Raw genomic sequence first — 24,557 nt, forward strand, 5'->3', positions numbered from 1 at the left:
ACTTTAAATCATTTTAGGCTAAAATTGAAAAAAGGGTTGGATCCTTAAGAGGTTTTAATAATTAGTTATTGTTTTGTAAACTATTCCATGTCTTATGGAGCTTTCAAGCACTGTGCGGCATATGAGGTACCCCTTGACACAGAGACAGACAGCTCAAACACCTGTTCAAACACTGACGAGGAGCTGAGCAAAGAGTCATTGTTGAATGAAGCAGTGGTGGAAAAGTTAGCCTGGGGGGCATGGTAGTGGGTGTGGCCAATTGCCTGGTCTCCGACCAAAGATTTTGAAGGCCCTCTTGGCAGCAGAGACAACATTTTGCGGTTTTAAAGCACATTTCCTGAATTGTACACATTTTGCCATGTTTTTTTCCATCTCCTTATGCTATCTAAGTGACTCAAACATTATAACAAAATCCCTATCACCCTGCCATGACATTTTTAACATTTTTGATTCTCTCTGACTTGTCTAGTTTTTATTGGGGATTGTTAGTTCTCCAAGATGATCTCATTAAAAAAATATATTGCTCCTTTATCTTTTCTATATACTTTATATCTAGTTTTAGTCATTTAAGTTTACACTACCAAATTTTTACCATAACCAACATTTTTTTTCAAAAAAATAAGTACATCTTGGAGTGGCAGCAACAATTTAGCAGCGGCGGCCTGCCACTGCAAATTAATATAGGGAAATACTGGGACACTGAGGAGGAAGATGACATAACACATCTGTTTAGGAAATATTTACCAGATCTAATGATTTATTTCTACAATGTTATTCCTTTCTTACAGTCTCTGATGTTACCTGTTGAATTGGACACCTGCACACTCAAGAGGGAAGATTTGAACCCCTTTTCAAATATTCATAAACTATTGAATGTTTTATCAGAATTGATAGAGGACCAAACCTCTTGCGAACACCGGGGCCTCACTGCGGTGGCGATCTGTGCATGTTTTCTGGCACCTCACGGCCTGCTAAAGGTGCACATGAGCGGTGTCCCATGTCTCCTCAGCATGCCTAAACCAGTCATCCACTGCAGGAGCCTCGATCTGGCTCTGATGCCAAGGCGCCAGAACCGGCTGGTATCCCAGTACACACAGGAAGGGGGAGAGGTTAGTGGAGGAGTGGCGGAGCAAGTTCTGGGCCATCTCTGCCCAGGGCACGAACGCCGCCCACTCCCCCGGCTGGTCCTGGCAATAGGACTGCAGAAACGTACCCACATCCTGGTTCGCTCTCTCCACCTGCCCGTTACTCTCGGGGTGAAAACTGACCGAGACCCCCAGACGTTCCATGACTGCCCTCCAGACCCTTGACGTGAACTGGGGACCTCGATCAGATACTATGTCCTCAGCCACCCCGTAGTGCCGGAAGACGTGTGTAAACAGGTCCTCCGCAGTCTGTAGGGCCGTAGAGAGACCGGGCAAAGGGAGGAGACGACAGGACTTAGAAAACCGATCCACAACGACCAGGATCATGGTGTTACCCTGTGATGGGGGAAGATCCGTTAGGAAATCCCCCGACAGGTGCGACCACGGCCGTTGTGGAACGGGTAAGGGTTGTAACTTACCTCTGGGCAGGTGTCTAGGGGCCTTGCACTGGGCGCACACAGAGCAGGAGGAGACATAAACCCTCACGTCCTTAGCCAAAGTGGACCACCAGTACTTCCCACTAAGACAGCGCACTCTCCGACCGATGCCCGGATGACCAGAGGAGGGTGACGTGTGGGCCCAATAAATCAAACGGTCGCAGACAGCAGACGGAATGTACAGACGCCCAGCTGGACATTGGGGGGGAGTGGGCTCTGTACGTAACGCCCGCTCAATGTCCGCGTCCAGCACTACCGGTGCCACCAGGCAAGAGGCCGGGAGTATGGCAGTGTGATCCATGGGCCGCTCCTCCGTGTCATACATCCGGGACAGTGCGTCTGCCTTCGCGTTCTGGGAACCTGGTCTGTAGGATAGGGTGAAAACAAAACGGGCAAAAAAACATGGCCCACTTTGCCTGGCGAGGATTCAGTCTCCTCCCAGCCCGGATGTACTCCAGATTGCGGTGGTCAGTCTAGATGAGAAAAGGGTGTTTAGTCCCCTCAAGCCAATGTCTCCACGCCTTCAAGGCCCTGATGACAGCCAACAACTCCCGGTCCCCCATGTCATAGTTTCGCTCCGCCGGGCTGAGCTTCTTCAAAAATAAGACACAGGGGCGGAGCTTTGGAGGTGTACCCTAGCGCTGAGAGAGCACGGCTCCTATCCCAGCCTCCACTATGAACGCCAAAGAGGGATCCGGATGGGCCAGCACGGGAGCCGAGGTAAACAGAGCCCTCAGCTGACCAAAAGCCCTGTCCGCCTCAGCTGACCACCGCAAACGGACCGCTCCCTGCTTCAGCAGTGAGGTAATGGGAGCTGCTACCTGACCAAAACCCTGGATAAACCTCTAGTAGTAGTTGGCAAACCCTAGAAACTGCTGCACTTCCTTTACCGTGGTGGGAGTCAGCCAATTACGCACAGCTGAAATGCGGTCACTCTCCATCTCCACCCCTGAAGTGAAAATGCGGTACCCTAGGAAGGAGACGGACTGTTGGAAAAACAGACATTTCTCAGCCTTGACGTACAGGTCATGCTCCAACAGTCGACCAAGCACCATGCGCACCAGGGACACATGCTCGGCGCTTGTAGCGGAGTATATCAGGATGTCATCAATATACACCACTACACCCTGCCCGTGCAGGTCCCTGAAAATCTTGTCTACAAAGTCCTGGAAGACTGATGGAGCATTCATCAAACCGTACGGCATGACGAGGTAATCATAATGCCCTGAGGTGGTACTGAAAGCTGTCTTCCACTCGTCTCCTTCCCAGATACGCACCAGGTTGTAAGCGCTCCTGAGATCCAATTTGGTGAAGAAGCGCTCCCCGTGCATTGACTCAATCGCACTGGCTATGAGAGGTAGCGGGTAACTGTACGAGGTATCCGATTGATACCTCGATAGTCAATACACGGGCGCAAACCTCCATCCTTCTTCTTCACAAAAAAGAAACTTGAGGAGGCAGGTGAAGTGGAAAGCCGACGCAGGGATTCGGAGACATATGTTTCCATAGCCGCCATCTCCTCCTGTGACAGGGGATAGGGGACTCCTGGGAAGTGCTGCGTCTACCTGGAGATTTATCGCACAATCCCCACGTCGATGGGGTGGTTATTGAATCGCATTCTTTTTACAGGAGGCGAGAGCCAAATCGGCATATTCAGAGGGGATGCGCACGGTGGAGACCTGGCCTGGACTTTCCACAGTAGTCGCACCAACGGAAACCCCTAAACACATCCCGAGCACTCTCGTGACCACCCCGTGAGAGCCCTCTGTTGCCCAGAAATAGTGGGGTCATGACAGGTCAACCAGGGCATGCCCAGCACCATGGGAAACGCAGGAGAATCAATAAGGAAAAAACTGATTTTCTCCTTGTGATCCTTCCGCGTCACCATGCCCAGTGGAGCGGTGGCCTCCCTAATTAGCCCCAATGGTCGACTATCTAGGGCGTGATCTGGGAATGGCATATCCACTGGAACAATAGGGATCCTAAACTATGTTCAAATGATCTGTCAATAAAGTTCCCAGCTGCACCTGAATCTATCAGCACCTTATGCTGGGAATGCGGGGAAAACTCAGGAAAATTAATATACACAAACGTGTGAAACAGAGGGCTCTTGGTGAGCCTGGTGCCGACTCACCTGGGGTTACACAAGAATGCCCTGCCTGTTGCCTCGACTCCCAGAGGAACCTCTCCAGCACCGACCGGCAGTGTGCCCTCTGCTGCCTCGACTCCCAGAGGAACCTCTCCGGCACCGACCGGCAGTGTGCCCTCTGCGGCCACAGATGGTGCATGGACCGGCCCCTCCTCCGGTCACCCTACGTGCAGCACCTCCCAGCTCCATGGACGTAGGACCTGTGGTGCTGGGGGATGGAATCGACAGACCCCCATCTGGACGCCCGCGGGTAGCCAGCAGGTTATCCAACCGGATGGACAGGTCCACCAGCTGGTCAAAGGTGAGAGTGGTGTCCCTGCAGGCCAACTCCAGACGGACGTCCTCGCTCAAACAACAACGGTAGTGATCGATCAGGACCCTGTCGTTCCATCCCGCGCTGGCAGCCAGGGTCCAAAAGTCCAGAGAGAACTCCTGTGCTCTCCTCGTCCCCTGGCTAAGTTGGACGAGACGTTTACCTCGAATTGGTCCAACACCGCTTCTCCTTCCTCCCTTACGGCGTTGGCCCACTCCAGGGCTGAGAGACAGGAGACGAGGGCGGACACGCTCTCACGGCCCAAAGGAGCCGGGTGGACGGCTGCTAGGTAGAGCCCCAGCTGGAGTGGGAACCCCTGACATCCCGCAGCCGTCCCATCATACTCCCTCGGAAGATCAAGCTGAATCCCACTGAACCGGGTAAAGGAGGGGTGAGTAGTGGTGCCCCTGGTGGTGCTGGTGGAGGCGCTGGAGGAACTCCTCTTCTCTCCCAGCGATCCATATTTTGCAGGACGCGATCCATGGCGATGCCGAGATGTTGTATCATGGCCGCATGCTGCTGGACGCGCTCCTCGACCCCTAATCCGGGGGTGTCTGCTCCTGCTGACTCCATATTTTGGTGCGTGATTCTGTCAGTTGGTGAGTGTAGCTGATGCATGAAGTCAGGCGGAGTAGTGCAAAATGAGTGAGCAACGTACTTTACTCAAAAATAAAGGCACAAGGTAACAAATACACTTGACCAAATACAAACGGTGAATATTATGCATGGGTGAAAAACAGCACCCGTCGAAAAACCAGCCATCATGAACCGAAATGAACATAGAAATAATCACACACAAAAACATGGGGGAAACAGAGGGCTAAATACATGAACATGTAATTGGGGAATGAAAACCAGGTGTGTAGAAAACAAAGACAAAACCAATGGAAAATTAAAGCTGGATCAGCGATTGCTAGAAGTCCAGTGACGTTGACCGCCGAACGCCGCCCGAACAAGGAGAGGGACCGACTTCAGCGGAAGTCGTCCCGAGTCATTTGTTTATTTAACCTTTAGCCAGGTAAGTCATTGAGAAGAAATTAGCATTTCCAATAACAACCTGTTTTATATGTTCTTTCAGCTTCTCTCTCAGATGCACTGGTGTAAGTGGACATATCCCAGTTTGAAGTGCCAAGGCTGACAGTCAATGACTCTCACTGTGAGATGGATATCAAGTCATCAGGTACAATACTGGCAATTTACTGTAGATCTCACTGTTTCTCATGTGTCGAGAGTCAGTGAATAAAAAAAATGGCTACTTACACTGTACAGTGTATTATCGACATACGGTGTAAACAAATCTATATGTGAATTATTTGAATGTCCCCCCTCTCCTCTCAGATAATTGAATGTTGCCAACTCAGATGGATATGGACCTGCCCCTCACCCACTCTCCCAAGCTCAGCCTGACCCAGCTCAGTCTGGTCTCCTCCCATCTCCCAGCAGAGCAGATCTCTCCAGTCTACAGACAGTAAGTCAACTCTTGGCCTATGACCAGTGTGGGGGTAAGAGTAGAGATAATGTCATGTACTTTTCATAGGTACATGAAAGGTACATTCCTTGACATTTTCTACCACTACAGATGCTACAGTACTTGTATCAGGTTACAAGACACAGCAACCTGCAATAGTGTGTGTTCTGAGGTTTCATCACTAAGTGTGCAGCCCTATATTCATAGTATAGTATATCTCTATATACAGTATGGCTCTGTAAATGTGCCACTAAGTGGTGCAGGCTCATGGGGCCGGTGATTGTCTTGTAGTTATTTAGTGTCCGAGAAAGATCAGGAAGAGATGGAACAGGCACTTTGGAGGACAGAGAAGCACCCTCACTTTGTACTGGGCTTTCTTTTAGCAGGTAAGAAGAGCGTAGTCCTGTAGTTGTATGAAGTGTTTGACATAACAAGACTAATCATAAATTAGAATATGCACTTACCAGTTTACTGTTACCTATGTTTCCTCTGTCACACTTGTCCTTTTCCTGCATTCATGCTGCATTTTGCACAGTGCATTCTTAGCTGCATTGAATTACTAAAAAGCCATATTCCTTTCTTTGCTAAATGCTAACAGAGCCCCAGAAGTCAGAATAATTTGTGCAGTTCCAGCCTTTGACCGAAGCCTTGAAGTTATTACTGATTGGTCGGGACAACTTTGTGACACTCGATGAAGGTACAAGCTCACCAGGACTGACAGGGATAAATGAGAGTATGACGAGCTCGGAGCAACCCCACATTATGGAGGAATTGAGCAGTAAGATAGAGGACTTCACACCACTATCACCCTGCCAGATGGACAGAGTGTGACTGACATATAAAACCTATTGTCCCTGGCCTCCCAAGTGGCGCAGTGATCTAAAGCACTGCATCGCAGTGATAGAGGTGTCACTGCAGATCCGGGTATGATCCCGGGCTGTATCACAACCGGCCGTGATCGGGAGTCCCATAGGGCGACGCATGTAAGGGTTTGGCCGGAGTGGCTTTACTTGGCTCAAGCGCTCTAGTGACTCCTTGTGCCGGGCGCCTGCAGGCTGACCTCAGTCGTCAGTTGGAAGATGTTTCCTCTGACACATTGGTGTGGCTGAATTCCGGGTTAAGTGGGCATTTTGAAGTGCGGTTTGGCGGGTCATGTTTTGGAGGACGCATGACTCGACTTTCACCTCCCGAGCCCGTTGGGGAGTTGCAGCGATGACACAAGATCGAATTTGGGGAGGAAAAAGAGGGTAAAATACAAAATAATAAAACAATATTACCTATTGTCCCACTGCAGTGTTGCTAGCTACCTGTCTAGTTAACTTAGTTCATTCCTTCAAAGAATGAAAGTTGTGTAATATTGTTTGCAGATAACTTGAGTGAACCTGTACTGTAGATGACCCTGGTAAGCGTCAGATCAGTTCTTCATCATGCAGAGATCAGGCCGAGATATGAATCAGTTTATTACCATATTATAAGTACTTTGCTGCCACTATCTTCCGCAGCGCCTCATAAAAACCATTGAAAAGGTGTCTAATGTGGCTGCAACAAAGTTCTGGCCCCCTCTACTTCTTCCCAAGAGAGTAGGGCCACAGAGAAGGCTGGAAGTATGGCCATCACAGCAGCACATGCTACCACCACTACTTGGTATGGCTATCACAGCAGCACAGGCTACCACCACTACTTACCTGGAGAAATTGAACCATGCAGTTAGACCTCAGAAGAAGGAGGGCTTACCTGACCAAAGAGCTAATGAATCCAAACACCCAACCCCCAGGCTTGGTGTGAGAGACAGTCACAGGAGTCTCACAATGGCTAAATCTGAGGAGGACATAGACCCTCTGTCCACTTTCATGATGTTACGGTCCCAGCAGAGAACCTCCGTCTCTGTGTCACCTCAGAGCTATACAAATCAAATCATCAAATCAAATTTTATTTGTCACATACACATGGTTAGCAGATGTTAATGCGAGTGTAGCGAAATGCTTGTGCTTCTAGTTCCGACAATGCAGTAATAACCAACAAGTCATCTAGCTAACAATTCCAAAACTACTACCTTATAGACACAAGTGTAAGGGGATAAAGAATATGTACATAAAGATATATGAATGAGTGATGGTACAGAGCGGCATAGGGAAGATACAGTAGATGGTATTGAGTACAGTATATACATATGAGATGAGTATGTAAACAAAGTGGCATAGTTAAAGTGGCTAGTGATACATGTATTACATAAAGATGCAGTAGATGATATAGAGTACAGTATATACGTACACATATAAGATGAATAATGTAGGGTATGTAAACATTATATTAGGTAGCATTGTTTAAAGTGGCTAGTGATATATTTTACATCATTTCCCATCAATTCCCATTATTAAAGTGGCTGTAGTTGAGTCAGTGTGTTGGCAGCAGCCACTCAATGTTAGTGGTGGCTGTTTAACAGTCTGATGGCCTTGAGATAGAAGCTGTTTTTCAGTCTCTCGGTCGCAGCTTTGATGCACCTGTACTGACCTCGCCTTCTGGATGATAGCGGGGAGAACAGACAGTGGCTCGAGCACCCAGACAGAGTATTATGTAGAGATACGATACAATACGCTAAACTCATTGGTGGCAACCAGTTTTTCACCACAACAGGGGTTTGCGAAATGATTTTAGGCCCTGAAAGCATTTTACATATTTAATAGGTCTGTGAGTGATGGGTACCTGTGTTTTTTCAGTGTCACAGGTGAAGCAGCATGCACCACAGCCACCCACCACAGAACCAAGACCTGGATTAGATAAAGTCTGTTGCCTAGTTCCTCCTAGTTCCTCCTTTTGGTAGTTCCTCCTAGTAAGTCATCATTCAGGTAGGTCCTCCTAGCCAGTTAGCATTTCATACTGATCCAGTGAAGAATTACATCACTACACAATATTTTGTATGAAGTCTGCCAGGAGTTTGACCAAATGTTTCGAATTGGTCAATTGCATAACTATAGAGAACATACAAAAATGCTATGTCCAAACTTTTGACTGTAACTGTATAATATGACTTTACTTGAGAGAAGCCTGTCACGTTCACTGTCTTCAAACTCCCTGTCATAAATGAGCCAAGGCGCAGCGTGCATGTAATTCCACATCTTTAATTGAAGGGAAACCTTCACACAAACACTCACGAAAAATAAATAATTACCCACAAACACATGGGAAAAGGCTGCCTAAGTATGATTCCCAATCAGAGACAACGATAGACAGCTGCCTCTGATTGGGAACCATACCCGGCCAACAAAGAAACAGACAAACTAGAATGCCCACCCAAATCACACCCTGACCTAACCAAATAGAGAAATAAAAAGGATCTCTAAGGTCAGGGCGTGACAAAGCCACTCTCAGTCCTTACAGATGCTTAGAGGGACTTACCACAATGCTGTGATTACAGTAGACGAGAACACTGCTGTCATCATTCAGGTAGGTCCTCCTAGTCAATCATCATTCAGGTAGGTCCTCCTATTCAATTATTTAGTTAGGTCCTCCTAGTCAGTCATCATTTTGGTAGTTCCTCATGGTCAATCGATCAATCAATTTTATTTATAAAGCCCTTATTACATCAGCTGATGTCACAAAGTGCTGTAGAGAAACCTAGCCTAAAACCCCAAACAGCAAGCAATGCAGGTGTAGAAGCATGGTGGCTAGGAAAAACTCCCTAGAAAGGCCAGAACCTAGGAAGAAACCTAGAGAGGAACCAGGCTCTGAGGGGTGGCCAGTCCTCTTCTGGCTGTGCCGGGTGGAGATTATAACAGAACATGGCCAAGATGTTCAAATGTTCATAGATGACCAGCAGGGTCAAATAATAATAATCACAGTGGTTGTCGAGGGTGCAACAGGTCAACACCTCAAGAGTAAATGTCAGTTGGCTTTTCATAGCCGATCATTCAGAGTATTTCTACCGCTCCTGCTGTCTTTAGAGAGTTGAAAGCAGCAGGTCTGGGACAGGTAGCACGTCCGGTGAACAGGTCTGGGTTCCATAGCCGCAGGCAGAACAGTTGAAACTGGAGCAGCAGCACAGCCAGGTGGACTGGGGACAGCAAGGAGTCATCATGCCAAGTAGTCCTGAGGCATGGTCCTAGGGCTCAGTTCCTCCGAGAGAGAGAGAGAGAAAGAAAGAAAGAAAGAAAGAAAGAAAGAAAGAAAGAAAGAAAGAAAGAAAGAGGGGAAGAGAGGAAGAGAGAAAGAGAGAAAAGGTGAGAAAGAGAGAGAGAATTAGAGAGAGCATACTTAAATTCACACAGGACACCAGATAAGACAGGACAAACACTCCAGATATAACAGACTGACCCTAGCCCCCCGACACATAAACTACTGCAGCATAAATACTGGAGACTGAGATAGAAGGGGTCGAGAGACACTGTGGCCCCGTCCCATGATACCCCCGGACAGGGCCAAACAGGCAGGATATAACCCCACCCACTTTGCCAAAGCACAGCCCCCACACCACTAGAGGGTTATCTTCAACCATCAACTTGTGACCGTAGCGTGTGTCTTGTGACCGTAGCGTACATGTAGGTATGTACGGCAGGACCAAATCAGAAAGATAGGTAGGAGCAAGCCCATGTAATGCTTTGTAGGTTAGCAGTAAAATCTTGAAATCAGTCCTTGCCTTAACAGGAAGCCAGTGTAGGGAGGCTAGCACTGGAGTAATATTATAATTTTTTTGGTTATAGTCAAGATTCTAGCAAGCGTGTTTAGCACTAACAGAAGTTTATTTAGTGCTTTATTCAGGTAACCTGAATGTAGAGCATTGCAGTAGTCTAACCTAGAAGTCAGAAAAGCATGGATTAATTTTTCTGCATCCGTTTTGGACAGAAAGTTTCTGGTTTTTGCAATTTGTCAAAGAGAGATCAGGGTCCAGAGTAACTCCATGGTCCTTCACAGTTTTATTTGAGACGACTGTACAACCATCAAGATTAATTGTCAGATTCAACAGAAGATCTCTTTGTTTCTTGGGACCTAGAACAAGGATCTCTGTTTTGTCCTAGGTTAAAAGTAGAACATTTGTCAGTCATCATTCAGGTAGGTCCTCCTAGTCAGTCAACCAGTCATCATTCAGGTAGGTCCTCCTAGTCAGTCATCATTCAGGTAGGTCCTCCAAGTCAGTCATCATTTTGATAGTTCCTCATAGTCAGTCATCATTCAGGTAGGTCCTAGCCAGTCATCATTCGACCAGTCATCATTCAGGTAAGTTCTCCTAGTCAGTCATCATTCAGGTAGGTCCTCCTAGTCAATCATTTAGGTAGGTCCTCCTAGTAAGTCATCATTTTGTTAGGTCCTCCTAGTAAGTCATCATTCAGGTAGGTCCTCCTAGTCAGTCATCATTCAGGTAGGTCCTCTTAGTCAGTCAGCATTCAGGTAGTTCCTAGTCAGTCATCATTCAGGTAGGCCCTAGTCAGTCATCATTCAGGTAGGTCCTCCTAGTCATTCATCATTCAGGTAGGTCTTCCTAGTCAGTCATCATTAAGGTAGGTCTTAGTCAGTCATATTTCAGGTGGACCCTAATCAGTCATCATTCTGGTATTCCTAGCAAGTCATCATTCAGGTAGGTCCTCCTAGTCAGTCATCTCTCAGGTAGGTCCTAGCCAGTCATCATTCAGGTAGGTCCTCCTAGCCAGTCATCATTCAGGTAGGTCCTCCTAGCCAGTTATCGTTCAGGTAGGTCATCCTAGTCAGTCTTCATTCAGGTAGGCCATAGTCAGTAATCATTTAGGTAGGCCATAGTCAATGATCAGTCAGGTAAGTCCTCCTAGCCAGTCATCGTTTAGGTAGGTCCTCATGGTCAGTCATCATTCAGGTAGATTCTAGCCTGTCATCATTCAGGTAAGTCCTCATAATCAGTCATCATGCAGGTAGGTCCTCCTAGCCAGTCATCAGTGAGGTAGGTCCTCCTAGCCAGTCATCATGCAGGTAGGTCCTCCTAGCCAGTCATCATTCAGGTAGGTCATAGTCACTTGTCTTTCAGGTAGGTCATAGTCAGTCACAGTGAGGAGAGGGCCTTGCTCTGTTTGTCTTTAGAAGGATCTTATCCTTCGTCTAGTTGTGTCTAGGGTTGCAACATTACAAGAACTTTAAATAAATTCCATGGTTTTCCAGTTGAAGGATCCCAGAACCAGGAGGAAATAAGCAGGACATCCGGAACCCTCCAACCAGGATTTCTGGAAAACTAGGGAATTTATTGACAGTTCCCAGAATTTTGTAACCCTAGTTGTGTCCCAATAACTGCAGAAGGAGCTGTGCCAGGAGAGGGCCTGTGGGAGTATAGTGATGAGATTGACCACTCTCTCTGTGGTACAACTGCTGCTGACTCATCCTGCACTACCTGCAGGACTCAGGGTTAGTACTCATCACACACACACACACATTTCCCCCAGATTACATGTTTGAACCGTCCTTGTGGTTGTCTCGGTGGGTGCAGTTTGACCAGTGAGGGTTTCAACAACTTGTTGTTAGTCTACTCCTCTCTGGTTCTGTTTGGCTTCAAGAGTGAAGATCTGGATGTCAAGGTAACATACATTTCAGCTCTCTTCAAAATAAAACTGAGTCTTTCAATTCACTCTGATACGAAATGTTAACAAATGTTTTTTTTGCTGACCTACGTCTCTCAATACCAATTGCTGATTGTATCAGAAGTTGTGTACATTGCCAAATGGATCTGCCAGATAAGATGGCGCCGGAGAACAAGGCTGACGTTTTACATATTCCTAACCAATTTTTTGTTTGTTTCTTTGCTTTGTTTGTAACTTCTTTTTTTTAACGTATTTTGTACGTAATGTTGCTGCTACTGTCTCTTATGACTGAAAATAACTTCTGGGCATCATAACTGCGATTACTCACCACGGACTAGCAGAATGTCACGACTTCCGCCAAAGTAGGTCCCTCCTTGTTCGGGCGGCATTGTGCGGTCGACGTCACCGGCTTTCTAGCCACCCCCGATCCACTTTTAATTTTCCATTTGTTCTGTCTTTGTCTTACACACCTGGATTCACTCAACCAATTACATGTTTATTATTTAACCCTCTGTTTCCCATGTTGTGTTTGTGAGTGATTGTTAATTGTAATTCGGTCCGTCTTTGTGGGCTTGTGATGTTACTTTGTATATTTGTCTTTTGAGTAAAGTACGTTGATTACTCATATCTGCTGCCCTGCACCTGACTCTCTACACCAGCTACACACAGGACCCTTACACAGCATTTTTTTTTTCCTTTAACGAGTCCGACAAGCCCAACGTGAATGATATACTGCTTCCCCGGGAACAGGCCCAGATCCCCGTGATTTGCATGAAGAGAAGGCAGAGAAAAAGGGGCCAGAGGGCGGGCTGGCTTCTGAGAATTCATAGGCGATCGAATATAAACCCCCACTTCCTTCCATTCTGCTAGCAAACGTGTAATCTTTGGGAAATAAAATAGATGACCTACGCTGAAGAATAGATAATCAACGGGATATTCAAAACTGTAATATCTTGTGCTTCATGGAGTCGTGGCTGAACGATGACATTATCAGCATACTGGCTGGTTATAGACTGTATCGGCAGGACAGAACAGCGACGTCAGGTAAGACAACGGGCGGCAGACTATGTATTTTTATAAATAACAGCTAGTGCACGATATCTAAGGAAGTCTCGAGGTTTTGTTCGTCTGAGGTAGAGTATCTCATGATAAGCTGTAGACCACACTATCTACCTAGAAAGTCTTCATCTGTATTTTCCATAGCTGTCTACAGAGCACCACAGACTGATGCTGGCACTAAGATAGCACTGAATGAGCTGGATTCCGCTATAAGCAAACAGGAAAACGCTCACCCAGAGGTGACGCTCCTAGTAGCCAGGGACCTTAATACAGGGAAACTTAAATCCATCTTACCAAATTTCTATCAGCATGTTAAATGTGCAACCAGAGGGAAAAAACTCTGGACCACCTTTACTTCGCACACAGAGACGTGTACAAAACTGTCCCTCGCTCTCCATTTGGCAAATCTGACCATAATTCTATCCTCCTGATTCCTGCTTACAAACATAAATTAAAGCAGGAAGCACCAGTGGCTCGATCAATAAAAAAGTGGTCAGATGAAGCAGATTCTAAGCTACAGGACCGTTTTGCTAACACAGACTGGAATATGTTCCGGGATTCCTCCGATGGCATTGAGGAGTATACCATATCAGTCATTGGCTTCATCAATTAGTGCATCGATGGTGTCGTCCCCACAGTGACAGTACGTACATACCCCAACCAGAAGCCATGTATTACAGGCAACATCCGCACTGAACTCATCAATAAGCAAAGGGCCCTGGGACTAAACACCTCCCTCTGCAACTGGATCCTGGACTTCCTGACAGGCTTCCCCCAGGTGGTAAGGGTAGGTAACAACACATTCGCCACGCTGATCCTCAACACAGGGCCCCTCAGGGGTACGTGCTCAGTCCTCTCTTGTACTCCCTGTTCACTCATGACTGCACGGCCAGGCACGACTCCAACACCATCATTAAGTTTGCAGATGACACAACAGTTGTAGGCCTGATCACCGACAATGACGATGCAGCCTTTAGGGAGGAGGTCAGAGGTCAGAGACCTGGCCGTGTGGTGCCAGGACAACAACCTCTCCCTCAACGGGATCAAGACAAAGGAGATGATTGTGGACTACAGGAAAAGGAGGACTGAGCACGCCCCCATTCTCATTGATGGGGCTGCAGTGGAGCAGGTTGAGAGCATCAAGTTCCTTTGTGTCCACATCACCAACAAACTAACATGGTCCAAGCACACCAAGACAGTCTTGAAGAAGGCACAACAAAACCTATTCCCCCTCTGGAGACTGAAAAGATTTGGCATGGGTCCTCAGATCCTCAAAAGGTTCTACAGCTGCACCATCGAGAGCATGGTTACATCACTGCCTGGTATGGCAACTGCTCGGCCTCCGACCGCAAGGCACTACAGAGGGTAGTGCGTACGGCCCAGTACATCACTGGGGCCAAGCTTCCTGCCATCCAGGACCTCTATACCAGGCGGTGTCAGAGGAAGGTCCTAAACATTGTCAGACTCCAGCCACCCTAGTTAAGACTCCAGCCACCCTAGTTAAGACTCCAGCCACCCTAGTCATAGACCATTCTCCCTGCTGCCGCACGGCAAGCGTTACCGGAGCGCAATGTCTAGGTCCAAGAGGCTTCTAAACAGCTTCTGGGCCTCCCGGGTGGCGAAGTGGTTAAGGGCGCTGTACTGCAGCGCCAGCTGTGCCATCAGAGTCCTGGGTTCGCGCCCAGGCTCTGTCGTAACCGGCCGCGACCGGGAGGTCCGTGGGGCGACGCACAATTGGCCTAGCGTCGCCCGGGTTAGGGAGGGCTTGGTCGGTAGGGGTGTCCTTGTCTCATCGCGCACCAGCGACTCCTGTGGCGGGCTGGGCGCAGTGTACGCTAGCCAAGGTGGCCAGGTGCACGGTGTTTCCTCCGGCGCATTGGTGCGGCTGGCTTCCGGGTTGGATGTGCGCTGTGTTAAAGAAGCAGCGGCTTGGTTGGTTGTGTATCGGAGGACGCATGACTTTCAACCTTCGTCTCTCCCGAGCCCGTACGGGAGTTGTAGCGATGAGACAAGATAGTAGCTACTACAACAATTGGATACTACGAAATTGGGGAGAAAAAGGGGTAAAAAAAAATAAAAATAAATAAATAAATAAATAAACAAACAGCTTCTACCCCCAAGCCATAAGACTCCGGAGCATCTAATCAAATGGCCATTTGATGGCTATAAATAGCTATAGTTATCATCTATGCATAGTCACTTTAATAACTCTACATACATGTACATATTACTAACTAACCGGTGCCCCCGCACATTGACTCCGTACCGGTAGCCTCCTGTGTATGTCTCGCTATTGTTATTTTACTGCTGCTCTTTGATTACTTGTTACTTTTCTTTCTTATTCTTACTCATTTTTTTTAGCTGCATTGCTGGTTAGGGGCTCGTTAGCATTTCACTGTAAGGTCTAAATACCGGTAGCCTCCTGTGTATAGTCTCGCTATTGTTGGTTTCGACGCATGTGACTAATACAATTTGATTTGATTTGTGTGCTAGACCCTCCGTTAAATTACGCATTTCTCGAGGTAGGAATACAGCAAAAAATATGATCAATGGCTCATTCGAGAGAAGACATCCTCCCGAGTTATGACATCGGCCAGATTTTAAAACTGACATGTATGATAGATGTTTTCGGCAATCTTAAAATCATATTCCTATTAGCTTCCGGTGTAGTGAGTGACTTTATCACGGTGCTACGTAATACCAGACGGATTTCTGCCTGCTGGAATGCCAATAACTCAGATAAACATGAAATTACCCAGGGAATCGATAGAACATCACTCAGAGATGCACAAAAACATTCAAAATGGGTGAACCTTCCCTTTAATTTCATTATCTATTGTGTAATAGTAGCAGTGTCATCATTAAATTCATTACTGATGGAAGGATACAGGTTACACAGAGAGAATGAGTTGTCCCAGTGGATGGTTTGTGCGTGTGTATGTGCGTGTGTGTTTGCATGTGTATTTGCAAATGTATATTTGTATATGTGAGTGTGTATGTGCATACATGTGTGTATATGTTTGTTTGTTAGGTTTCACCCCTTGCTCTCCCCCTGTCTTCCCCCCATGAACCCTCTAGCGGCTCAGCTGATGTTGAGGAGGGGCCCCTCTCGCGACTGGCTCCTGGGGACCTCCCTCTCCCAGCTGCAGGAGCTGCTCTCTGAGGTCCCTCACAAAGTCATCAAGGTGACCTGGCCAGTCACCTCTTCTCAATTTAGTGTCCTGGTCTTGTCATACACCTTGCCTTCACTGGGAAGACAATATGGGGTTGTATATTGTGTTGTGTTTCCATATACACTAGAGCAGCTGCATCCTCTTCATTACGAAATTTGCCAACTTTGTTTATCAGTCAAACTCTGGTGGTGCTATATTGATAATACTTGCAGTAATACAATATCTTGTTTTTATTCCAGCTCTTCAGTGACACCAGGTCTCTGTACAAGCTGACTGCAGCAGCCTACTCTCCAGAGTCTCACACTGAGTCCACTCATCAGAAAGACCACAGTAGCTCCACCGACCCTTGTGCCACAGCAGAGACAACCAACACCCACACACCGCGACCCACACACACACTGCGATGAGAACCATTCAAGCCTATCCCCAACAGCTGCCTCGCTGGCTCCCCCAGTGCTGAGAGTTTTTTCGCTAGGAGTTTATATGTAGAGAGCTCTCTCATTACCAATGAGGACAGTGCAGACTTCCAGGTAGACTTGAGTCAGGCCCCTTTCCAGCACACCTGGAGCCACAACCCATGGGAGACAGATGAGGTGAAATTTGTAGGCTGGAATAGAGGAGGACGAGGAGAGGAGTGGACATCCAGATCATCCCTACACCAGGAGCCCCGTGGCTCCCCCAGAGACTACACGCCAGAGAACCCTGTTCAGACAGACCCCTTGTTATCATTCAGCTACAGCACCAACACACAGAGACCAGCGTACTCCGACAACCAGATGTACTCGTTCTCTACAGTAGGCTACAGTAAACAGCAGCAGTACCCTGATGGCAGCCGGGCCTCGCCTAGAGGAGCTCTGCCATGGGGGGCAGTAGCAGTGGCAGTGGCCCCTACAGCACAACTCAGGGGAGGGGTGACATGAGTGAGACACCGGACTATGGGACCAGTTACACGACGGGCATAGAGAGAAAGAGGAGAGCAGAGGCCCCAAAGATGAACAATGAGAGTAACATGTTAGACTGCTGATGAAGCAAGTTTTCATTTAAATATATTTTTTAGAGATCTCCTTTAGTGGTTTGGGAAAGTTCCAGTATAGCTTCTAGTGTGGAAATTATATCATTATTGAGGTAAATGTGAGCAATTACGAGATTATATTGTTCTGTTTTCATGTATTCTTTTCAGTTTTAAAGGCCATTGAAGAGGGGAAAGCTTAGTTATGAGAAGGTGTTAGGCTGAAGGGATGGACAGATGAGACTAACCTTTTTCTAAAATGTCTCATATCTGTGAAATACTGAGATATTAAGATTTGCCTGAAAAGTGAACAGTATCCTGTCAGTCCCTTGCCCTGTCAACAACTACAGATATTTGGTATGTAAGAAATACATGCAGTATGCCATAGGTTATTGAGTGTTTGAAAGACACTATTAATGTTTAACTGTTGTTGGGAAAATATTTGTCAATTTATGTGTGTTAAGGTTTTTTAAAATAATTATTTTTGTTAATATTTTTCCAGGAAGGATAAGACTAAATAGACGGTTTTGACTTCATATAAAACACATAATTCTAAAGATAAATAATTGTAAGTTATGCTAGGACAAATACTTTTTAAATTAAAGCCAATCTGAAATGTTGTCCATCTTTTGTAGCTTTTGCCAGAATGTGTTAGGAATTGTATCAGACAGGATTCATATTTCTGAACTCAAATGAATGAATGACAGTAATTTCCATGAATTCAAATGTTCACTTAGTGCATATCTTCTTCCGACTAGTCCAGCGGTGTCAAACTCATTCCTTTTTCCCCGGGGGCCACATTCGGTCTTCAAAGAGGTCCAGAGGGCCACACTTAAACTGTGTTATAATTCCCGCCTATCAAAAAAATATTTTTTTGAAATTATGATCCTCGCTGACTGTCTAACTTTCATTTCGGTGATCATTAGAGAGTCAGACACAGTCTAGAACAGGGATCAGCAACTATTCAGCCACGGGACAATTTATTTTCTTGAGTGGATGGTCGGGGGCGGAACATCATTTCAAATCATTTGTAGACTGCAAATTGACCACAAGAATCCCAAACAGATATAATATTTATGCGTGGGAAAACTTGGTAACAGATTTCCAATTGGATCTGATTTCCTGGTGTTTAAACGATCTTATATACAACAATTAACATTTTAAATAAACAAATAAAACCACCTGCGGACTGCAATGCTGGTGAAGCCAGGTGTAGGAACTGTATTAATGTAGTTCCATTGTCATTTATACACAGTTTCGATTTGGTGTTAGTCATATTAAGTATATTGAGTTTTAAATGTATATTTTTTTTTTTACTCAAACCTCACGCTGGCCCTATTGGACCCTGGCGGTACGTTTAACACCCCCTGGTCTAGTCTAATGCTATCATCCTGTGACCTAGCAGTCCTGTGTCTCCATGTTAGTGTGTCTGTGCTGTGTGAGAAACAGCAGGTAGACTGAACATCAGGACTGCAGTAAAAGCTCCATTCACAATCATGGCCACTGTGTTTACCAACAATGAGGGACATTTCCCTAAGACTATAGTGGTCCCAAATACCTCAGTTACAACTTCTAAAAAGGCTCTATTACGTAGTCCTACCGACACTGCATTCCAATGCAGAATGGGTGCTGAGAGAAACGTTTCGCAGGGTTAGAGCGAGAATGCCGAAAATAAATATTACATACAAATAAATATTTAGACTTAAAAAATAACATTTGGTTTTGATATCTTAAACATTTGGAAGATGTGAGTGAAGTAACCAATGGTAAAGCAAAACATGCTTTGTTTTTGCTTTTGCTGGGAATTCAGGTTGATTTGGATTGTCCCTGCAATGAAAAAAAGTATACCCTTTACTCTGTAATTGACCTGCAATTTAGTCCTTGATACATCAATAATTTTACAGTCTAAAATGTGTCTGTTTACGAGCAAGGGTAGATGGAAAAACCCAGATACATTATTATTAACGAATACAACATTTTACATAGAACACTCTCAATATTTCATAATCAAACTGTAAAAAATTTATGGAGGTTTTATTTTTCCAGCTAAAACGGATAGTCTCCCTCCATTTCAGAGCTCAAAAGGTTGTTTTTCATTTAGCGCAGCAATCCCCTTATCACAGTCTCTCAGAGTGTGGAGAGAGTGCCTATCTTCACGAGCCAGCAGTCTGAAGCTTTCTCCCGCAGGAATTAGCCTCAGACAAGGAGCCCCCCAGGGCATAGGTTCCTGCCAGCAGCAAACCTACTATGTCCATAAGCTAACACAATGACACACACGCACACACACCATAAATAACCACCTAGCTAACCTTTTGTTTCGGTTATATGTCTCCTGCCACATTGCCTTAACAACAAGCCTAACAAAAGAGCCAAAAGGGTGTGTTTTTAATGGCAGGCGAAACAAAAGCTGAGTGAGAAAATTGTTAAAAAAGTCCAACACGTGGTGGCTAAATCAACATCTGTGTAATGGTCCAGTAATTGGTCCTGCCTGCCATACTTTAGCCCTTGAGTGAATAGCAGACATATTGTGAAAATTAACAGGCTGTTCAAACCCAACCTTTAGAGCAGAATTATTTCCTTACCACTGCTTCAAAGGTCAGGCTACTACTGTTATTTTTTATATCACTCTGTTCAACAAGATTCAATACTTTGATTGGACAAGCTCTCGATGGGGACATCAGTTGAAAAGAGACGTTAAAATGTACCTTTGTAATTGTAGTCTCTGCATAGTTGTTTCTTTAGCTACACAGATGTTTTTATAATGTTGACAGCACTACAGTATGGCTCTCTTACTTCATTTGCTGTACTGACTAAGGTATTTTTCCTCGCTTCTCCATAGGTTCTTTATGTTGTTGTTTTCGTCAGGGTTGTCAAGCTGCTCGGCTCTATGCCCCCACACACTACCCTCTGTGACAGGAAAAAACAAGTTCAAAACGATCTGGCCCTGCTGAATGCGGCCCTGGTGTGTGTATGAGAAGGGGATGGAGGGAAGGGGCTGGCTGAAGGGGCCTGCTGCCTGCTGTGAGTGTGTCTGCAGACCTGAGGCCAAGTAGAGTGCAGAGAGCAGGGGAGTGGGGACCCACCACTGCAGGTGCAGCCCCTTGGAAGTGCAGCAAGGCCCATGAATGGCAGCAATTCAGGGCCAGCCCCATTGGGCCTGTTCTCCAGGACCCAGCGCTAATCCCAGGCCCTAATCGGATTATGTAAATTTCTACTCCACACAGAGATACTTTTATGGAAAGCTGCATCTTTGAAAAAACACTTGAAGGATGTAAAAAGAACAGCAGCAATTGGTTAAACTAGACATCGTTAAATAAAAAAACATCTGAAACTGAGGTTGAAAGTGGGAGGCAGAGAGAGGGGATATGGAAGAGGAGTGGCGAGGAAGAATGGTTTTAGAGAGATGGTTTGGCATGCGCTCATGCTTGTGACCCAGGGAAGGACTCTACTTTCACCCGCCTGGCTCGTTCCCCATGCTCCCTTTTGTAATTTATGTGTGGCCCCTGGAATGGATCAACAAGATTACCATAGTCATAACAAAACCCACATTGTTAAACTGTCAATCTGGATATGGTATTTCTGGCCCAATCAGAGTGAATTAAATGGCAGCAGGACTGGCGATATCAAAGTTTTACTGAACTGGCTACCCATGGTTGATGCTTAACCAACCGTAACAAGTGTCGAGAATTGTAAGGGTAGGATCAGGCAGGGAAACATCTCAGTTTCATCTCAATAGGAATTTATTTGTAAGTGTAAATGTAACCTTTAATAGTCACGTTATGTGTTAAAATTATTAATAATTTAATGAAATGACCAGGGTTGCAAAGTTAGGTTATATTATTGGAAACTTTCAGAGTTTACCAGTTAACTACCAGAATGTTGGTATCTTTCAAGGATTTTATATAATCTATCACAAGACATCTAATGGCACTTTTGGGTACCTCAGATTATCACAGGTGTCTGTAATTATCTATTGTCCTCTGTGTGGCCTTATCACATGTAAAATATATGAAATAATTGAATAAGATGATTTTAAAATAGAAAATAGAATGAGAAAGCTGTGAACATCCTAAATATAAACCATCAATTTAGTGAATGCTAAGTTTTCAGCATGAAATATGCTTTCCATTTTTTTTACACCGTTTTATTAATTTTACTATATCAATATGTGTTTGTTGTCAATGTTTTGGTGTAGGACTGGTGGCAGTTGTGAAAAATGTAAATCGTTGGAAGAGTTTTTTTTTTTTAAATGGCATTGTTGATTTGATGCTTTGTCATTAATTAGGCTATTTTCTCTTGAACCATATGGTCTATCTAATAGAAACTCATATAAAAAATTAATACTATATATCGATATCTTTTTTTTTAAATGATTCAAGTACAAATTACCAAAGTTACGATTGATTGCCATAGATTTTCTGTTGATTACCAAAATTACTGAAGATTCTGGTAGCTTTGGTAAATTACCGGTAGCTTTGCAACCCTAGAAATGACTCAACAAAAAGTTGTGGATGATATGAAAGCAAAGTTTCCAAATACTCTTTCAAATTGTTAAACATTATTGTATGATATTATGTATTTGTTTGTTTACCCCTAACCTCATTTTTCTAACCCATTGGTCATCTATTTGTTTACAGACAGAATAGAACATCCAACACAGCGGTCTGTGACTGGAAACATCTCTCTTGAGTTGAACACCTCACACAATGCAGCAGACTGAAGGAGAGGCTCAACGACAGCACACGTCACACAATAGGGGCTCACTCTGCTATAAAATGTGAGAAGCGTGCGCTAGCCTTTCCCCTCTCTCCATCCCTCCCTCTCACACACAGTCATCAGAGTGTATGAGAAGGCTGGACTGACTGGACGGACTATACACAGGACTGGGTTACTGCAGCAGGAGTACACACTTCTACTACCTGATACCTCTGTCTGCACGCTAAAGCACTTAACAGGTGAGATCACGGACAATAAGTGGATTCGGTTTTTTTCCTCTGTTGAATTTCATGTTGTGGAATTGTTGGAGTAAGGAACTGGTGGAATTACAATTCTCATGAAATGTTAAGAAACCTAATTGTTGTTAAGATAAAATAAATGATTATCAGTTTGTATTCATGAGTGTACCATATTAGAAATAGATAGTTCTTCAATACAGCCAAAGTGTAATTACTTGTATGTACGCTAATAATGCCGTAACACAATAGCACAAGCATCCTCTATGCATTGACTGAAGGTCAGACATTTTCCACAAACATCTATTTTCATTATGGTATTTTTCATCTTCTAAAGATGAAACTGAATTCCAATGTCAAATGCATTGTATTTGTCATACTTAAACTATATTTTACATCTATTACTTTCCATTACAGTGTTAATGCGTCATATTTCAGTTATCGTTGAGATTTAGATTCTCTGGTGCCACATTTTATGTGATACCACCATATAGTGTTTCTGTCTAGGGTCTGCGCCAGAAATGGCACCCTACTGAACAACACCTGCCTTCTATTAGAACAGCCCCATGGGAGTTTGAATTGTGTGTACATTTCTCTCTAAAACACTCTCCTCTTCTCCTCCCTCCAGGAGAGCCGCACCATGACCAGAAAGGTGTTCACCAACACACGGGAGCGCTGGCGGCAGCACAACGTCAACACTGCCTTCGCTGAGCTCCGCAAGCTCATCCCCACCCACCCACCAGAGAAGAAGCTGAGCAAGAACGAGATCCTGCGGCTGGCAATGCGTTACATCAACTTCCTGGTGCAGCTGCTGGAGAGCCAGAGTGGACAGCCTGCCTCACACTCCCCCACAGCCCTGCTCACCTTCCTCAGGGGCAACGTGGAACGTCTCCACTCCTCCTCCCAGACCTGGGGCCTGGCCAGCGACACTGACGCCCTCTCCCCTGGATCAAGCTGTGACAGCACCGAGGCCTGGTAGTGTTCCTGCTGCAGTTTCCTCTGAAGGGTGATCATCTACAACTCCCTGGGTGAAACGGTCTGTCACAAGGCCCCCATTCATAGACTCCATTTGGGTTCTGTGGCACTTGAGGAGTACAGTGTTGGTTGTGATGGCAAGCAGACGATATTTGTGGATGATGCCCTTCCTGCTGAATTAAATAGATTGAGATGAATTTATTTAGCTACACTCTTGATGTTGACATTATGACACGGGAGGATGGGAGCCTTGTGAAATGTAATCTGTAATCTGCATGGATGTAGCTTGGATGTATTCCCCCCTTCATGTCAGACATGTATTTTTATCTTGTCGGTGGGGAAAGATGTCCACATCAACAACAAAGAATGTTTTGAAATAAGAAATAAGGATGCATTAAGGCCATAAATTATAATTTAAGGGAATTTATTTGGGAAAGACATTTCAGGAAAGATAAAGTCTTGTCCAATTCACCAAGGACTGCAATCTAATTACAAAATGCAAAGGGCACTTTCTTTTGTTCAAATGACGATTTTATGACGAGACTGATTATGACCTTGCTTATTTGCAAATCAATCATTATTATCAAAATCCTGCAATATGACCACATTCATTGATTGACACATTGCTGTTATACGCATTAATTGTAACGGTTCTCTAGTGGTGAAGGAGAGGCGGACCAAAATGCAGCGTGGTTTCTTTGATTCATGTTTAATAGCAAAAAGATAAACACGAACACTACAAAACAATAAAAGTGGAAAACCAAAAACAGCCCTATCTTGTGCAAAACACAGAGACAGGAACAATCACCCACAAACACACAGTGAAACCCAGGCTACCTAAGTATGATTCTCAATCAGAGACAACTAATGACACCTGCCTCTGATTGAGAACCATACTAGGCCGAAACATAGAAATACCCCAAAACATAGAAAAACAAACATAGACTGCCCACCCAACTCACACCCTGACCATACTAAATAAATACAAAACAAAGGAAATAAAGGTCAGAACGTGACATTAATTGACTATTTATTGGGACGACAGGATTGAGCTGCATGATAACACAACTGACAATCCTCTGAAATATGTTCCAATTGTAGGACTGTATTGTGTGAACAGATAACAGGAATAGTTTTTGTTGTCTGTCCATTCAAGTGTTCATTAATCTTGCTCTTTTTGTACAATAAGCATGTCATGTAACCAAAGATTATTATTTAACCATCATTTGTCAAGGCTATTGTGATTATTTATTTTTTGTAAACTATGTTGGTTAATATTAAGTTGTGAATATGTTATTTATTATAACTATTTAATAATGGTTTGTTAATAAAAAATATTTATCA

General features: G+C 45.0%; 1 protein-coding gene across 1 annotated transcript; it reads left to right on the forward strand.

Annotated features, from left to right (window-relative positions):
* The first annotated feature begins 17,288 nt into the window (after positions 1–17,288).
* On the forward strand, positions 17,289–23,474 carry LOC139411945 (T-cell acute lymphocytic leukemia protein 2-like). Its single transcript, XM_071158709.1, has 3 exons — positions 17,289–17,402; positions 21,928–22,241; positions 22,867–23,474. Exon 3 carries the CDS (start codon positions 22,879–22,881, stop codon positions 23,215–23,217), a length of 339 nt encoding a protein of 112 aa, XP_071014810.1. The 5' UTR covers positions 17,289–17,402; positions 21,928–22,241; positions 22,867–22,878; the 3' UTR covers positions 23,218–23,474.
* Positions 23,475–24,557: the final 1,083 nt, after the last annotated feature.

Source organism: Oncorhynchus clarkii, chromosome 6 (genome assembly GCF_045791955.1).
Source record: "Oncorhynchus clarkii lewisi isolate Uvic-CL-2024 chromosome 6, UVic_Ocla_1.0, whole genome shotgun sequence".
Taxonomy (NCBI): domain Eukaryota; kingdom Metazoa; phylum Chordata; class Actinopteri; order Salmoniformes; family Salmonidae; genus Oncorhynchus; species Oncorhynchus clarkii.

What these genes read in the sequence shown, in the direction of transcription:
- LOC139411945 (XM_071158709.1), top strand. Translation starts at nt 22,879, where the DNA reads ATGACCAGAAAGGTGTTCACCAACACACGGGAGCGCTGGCGGCAGCAC.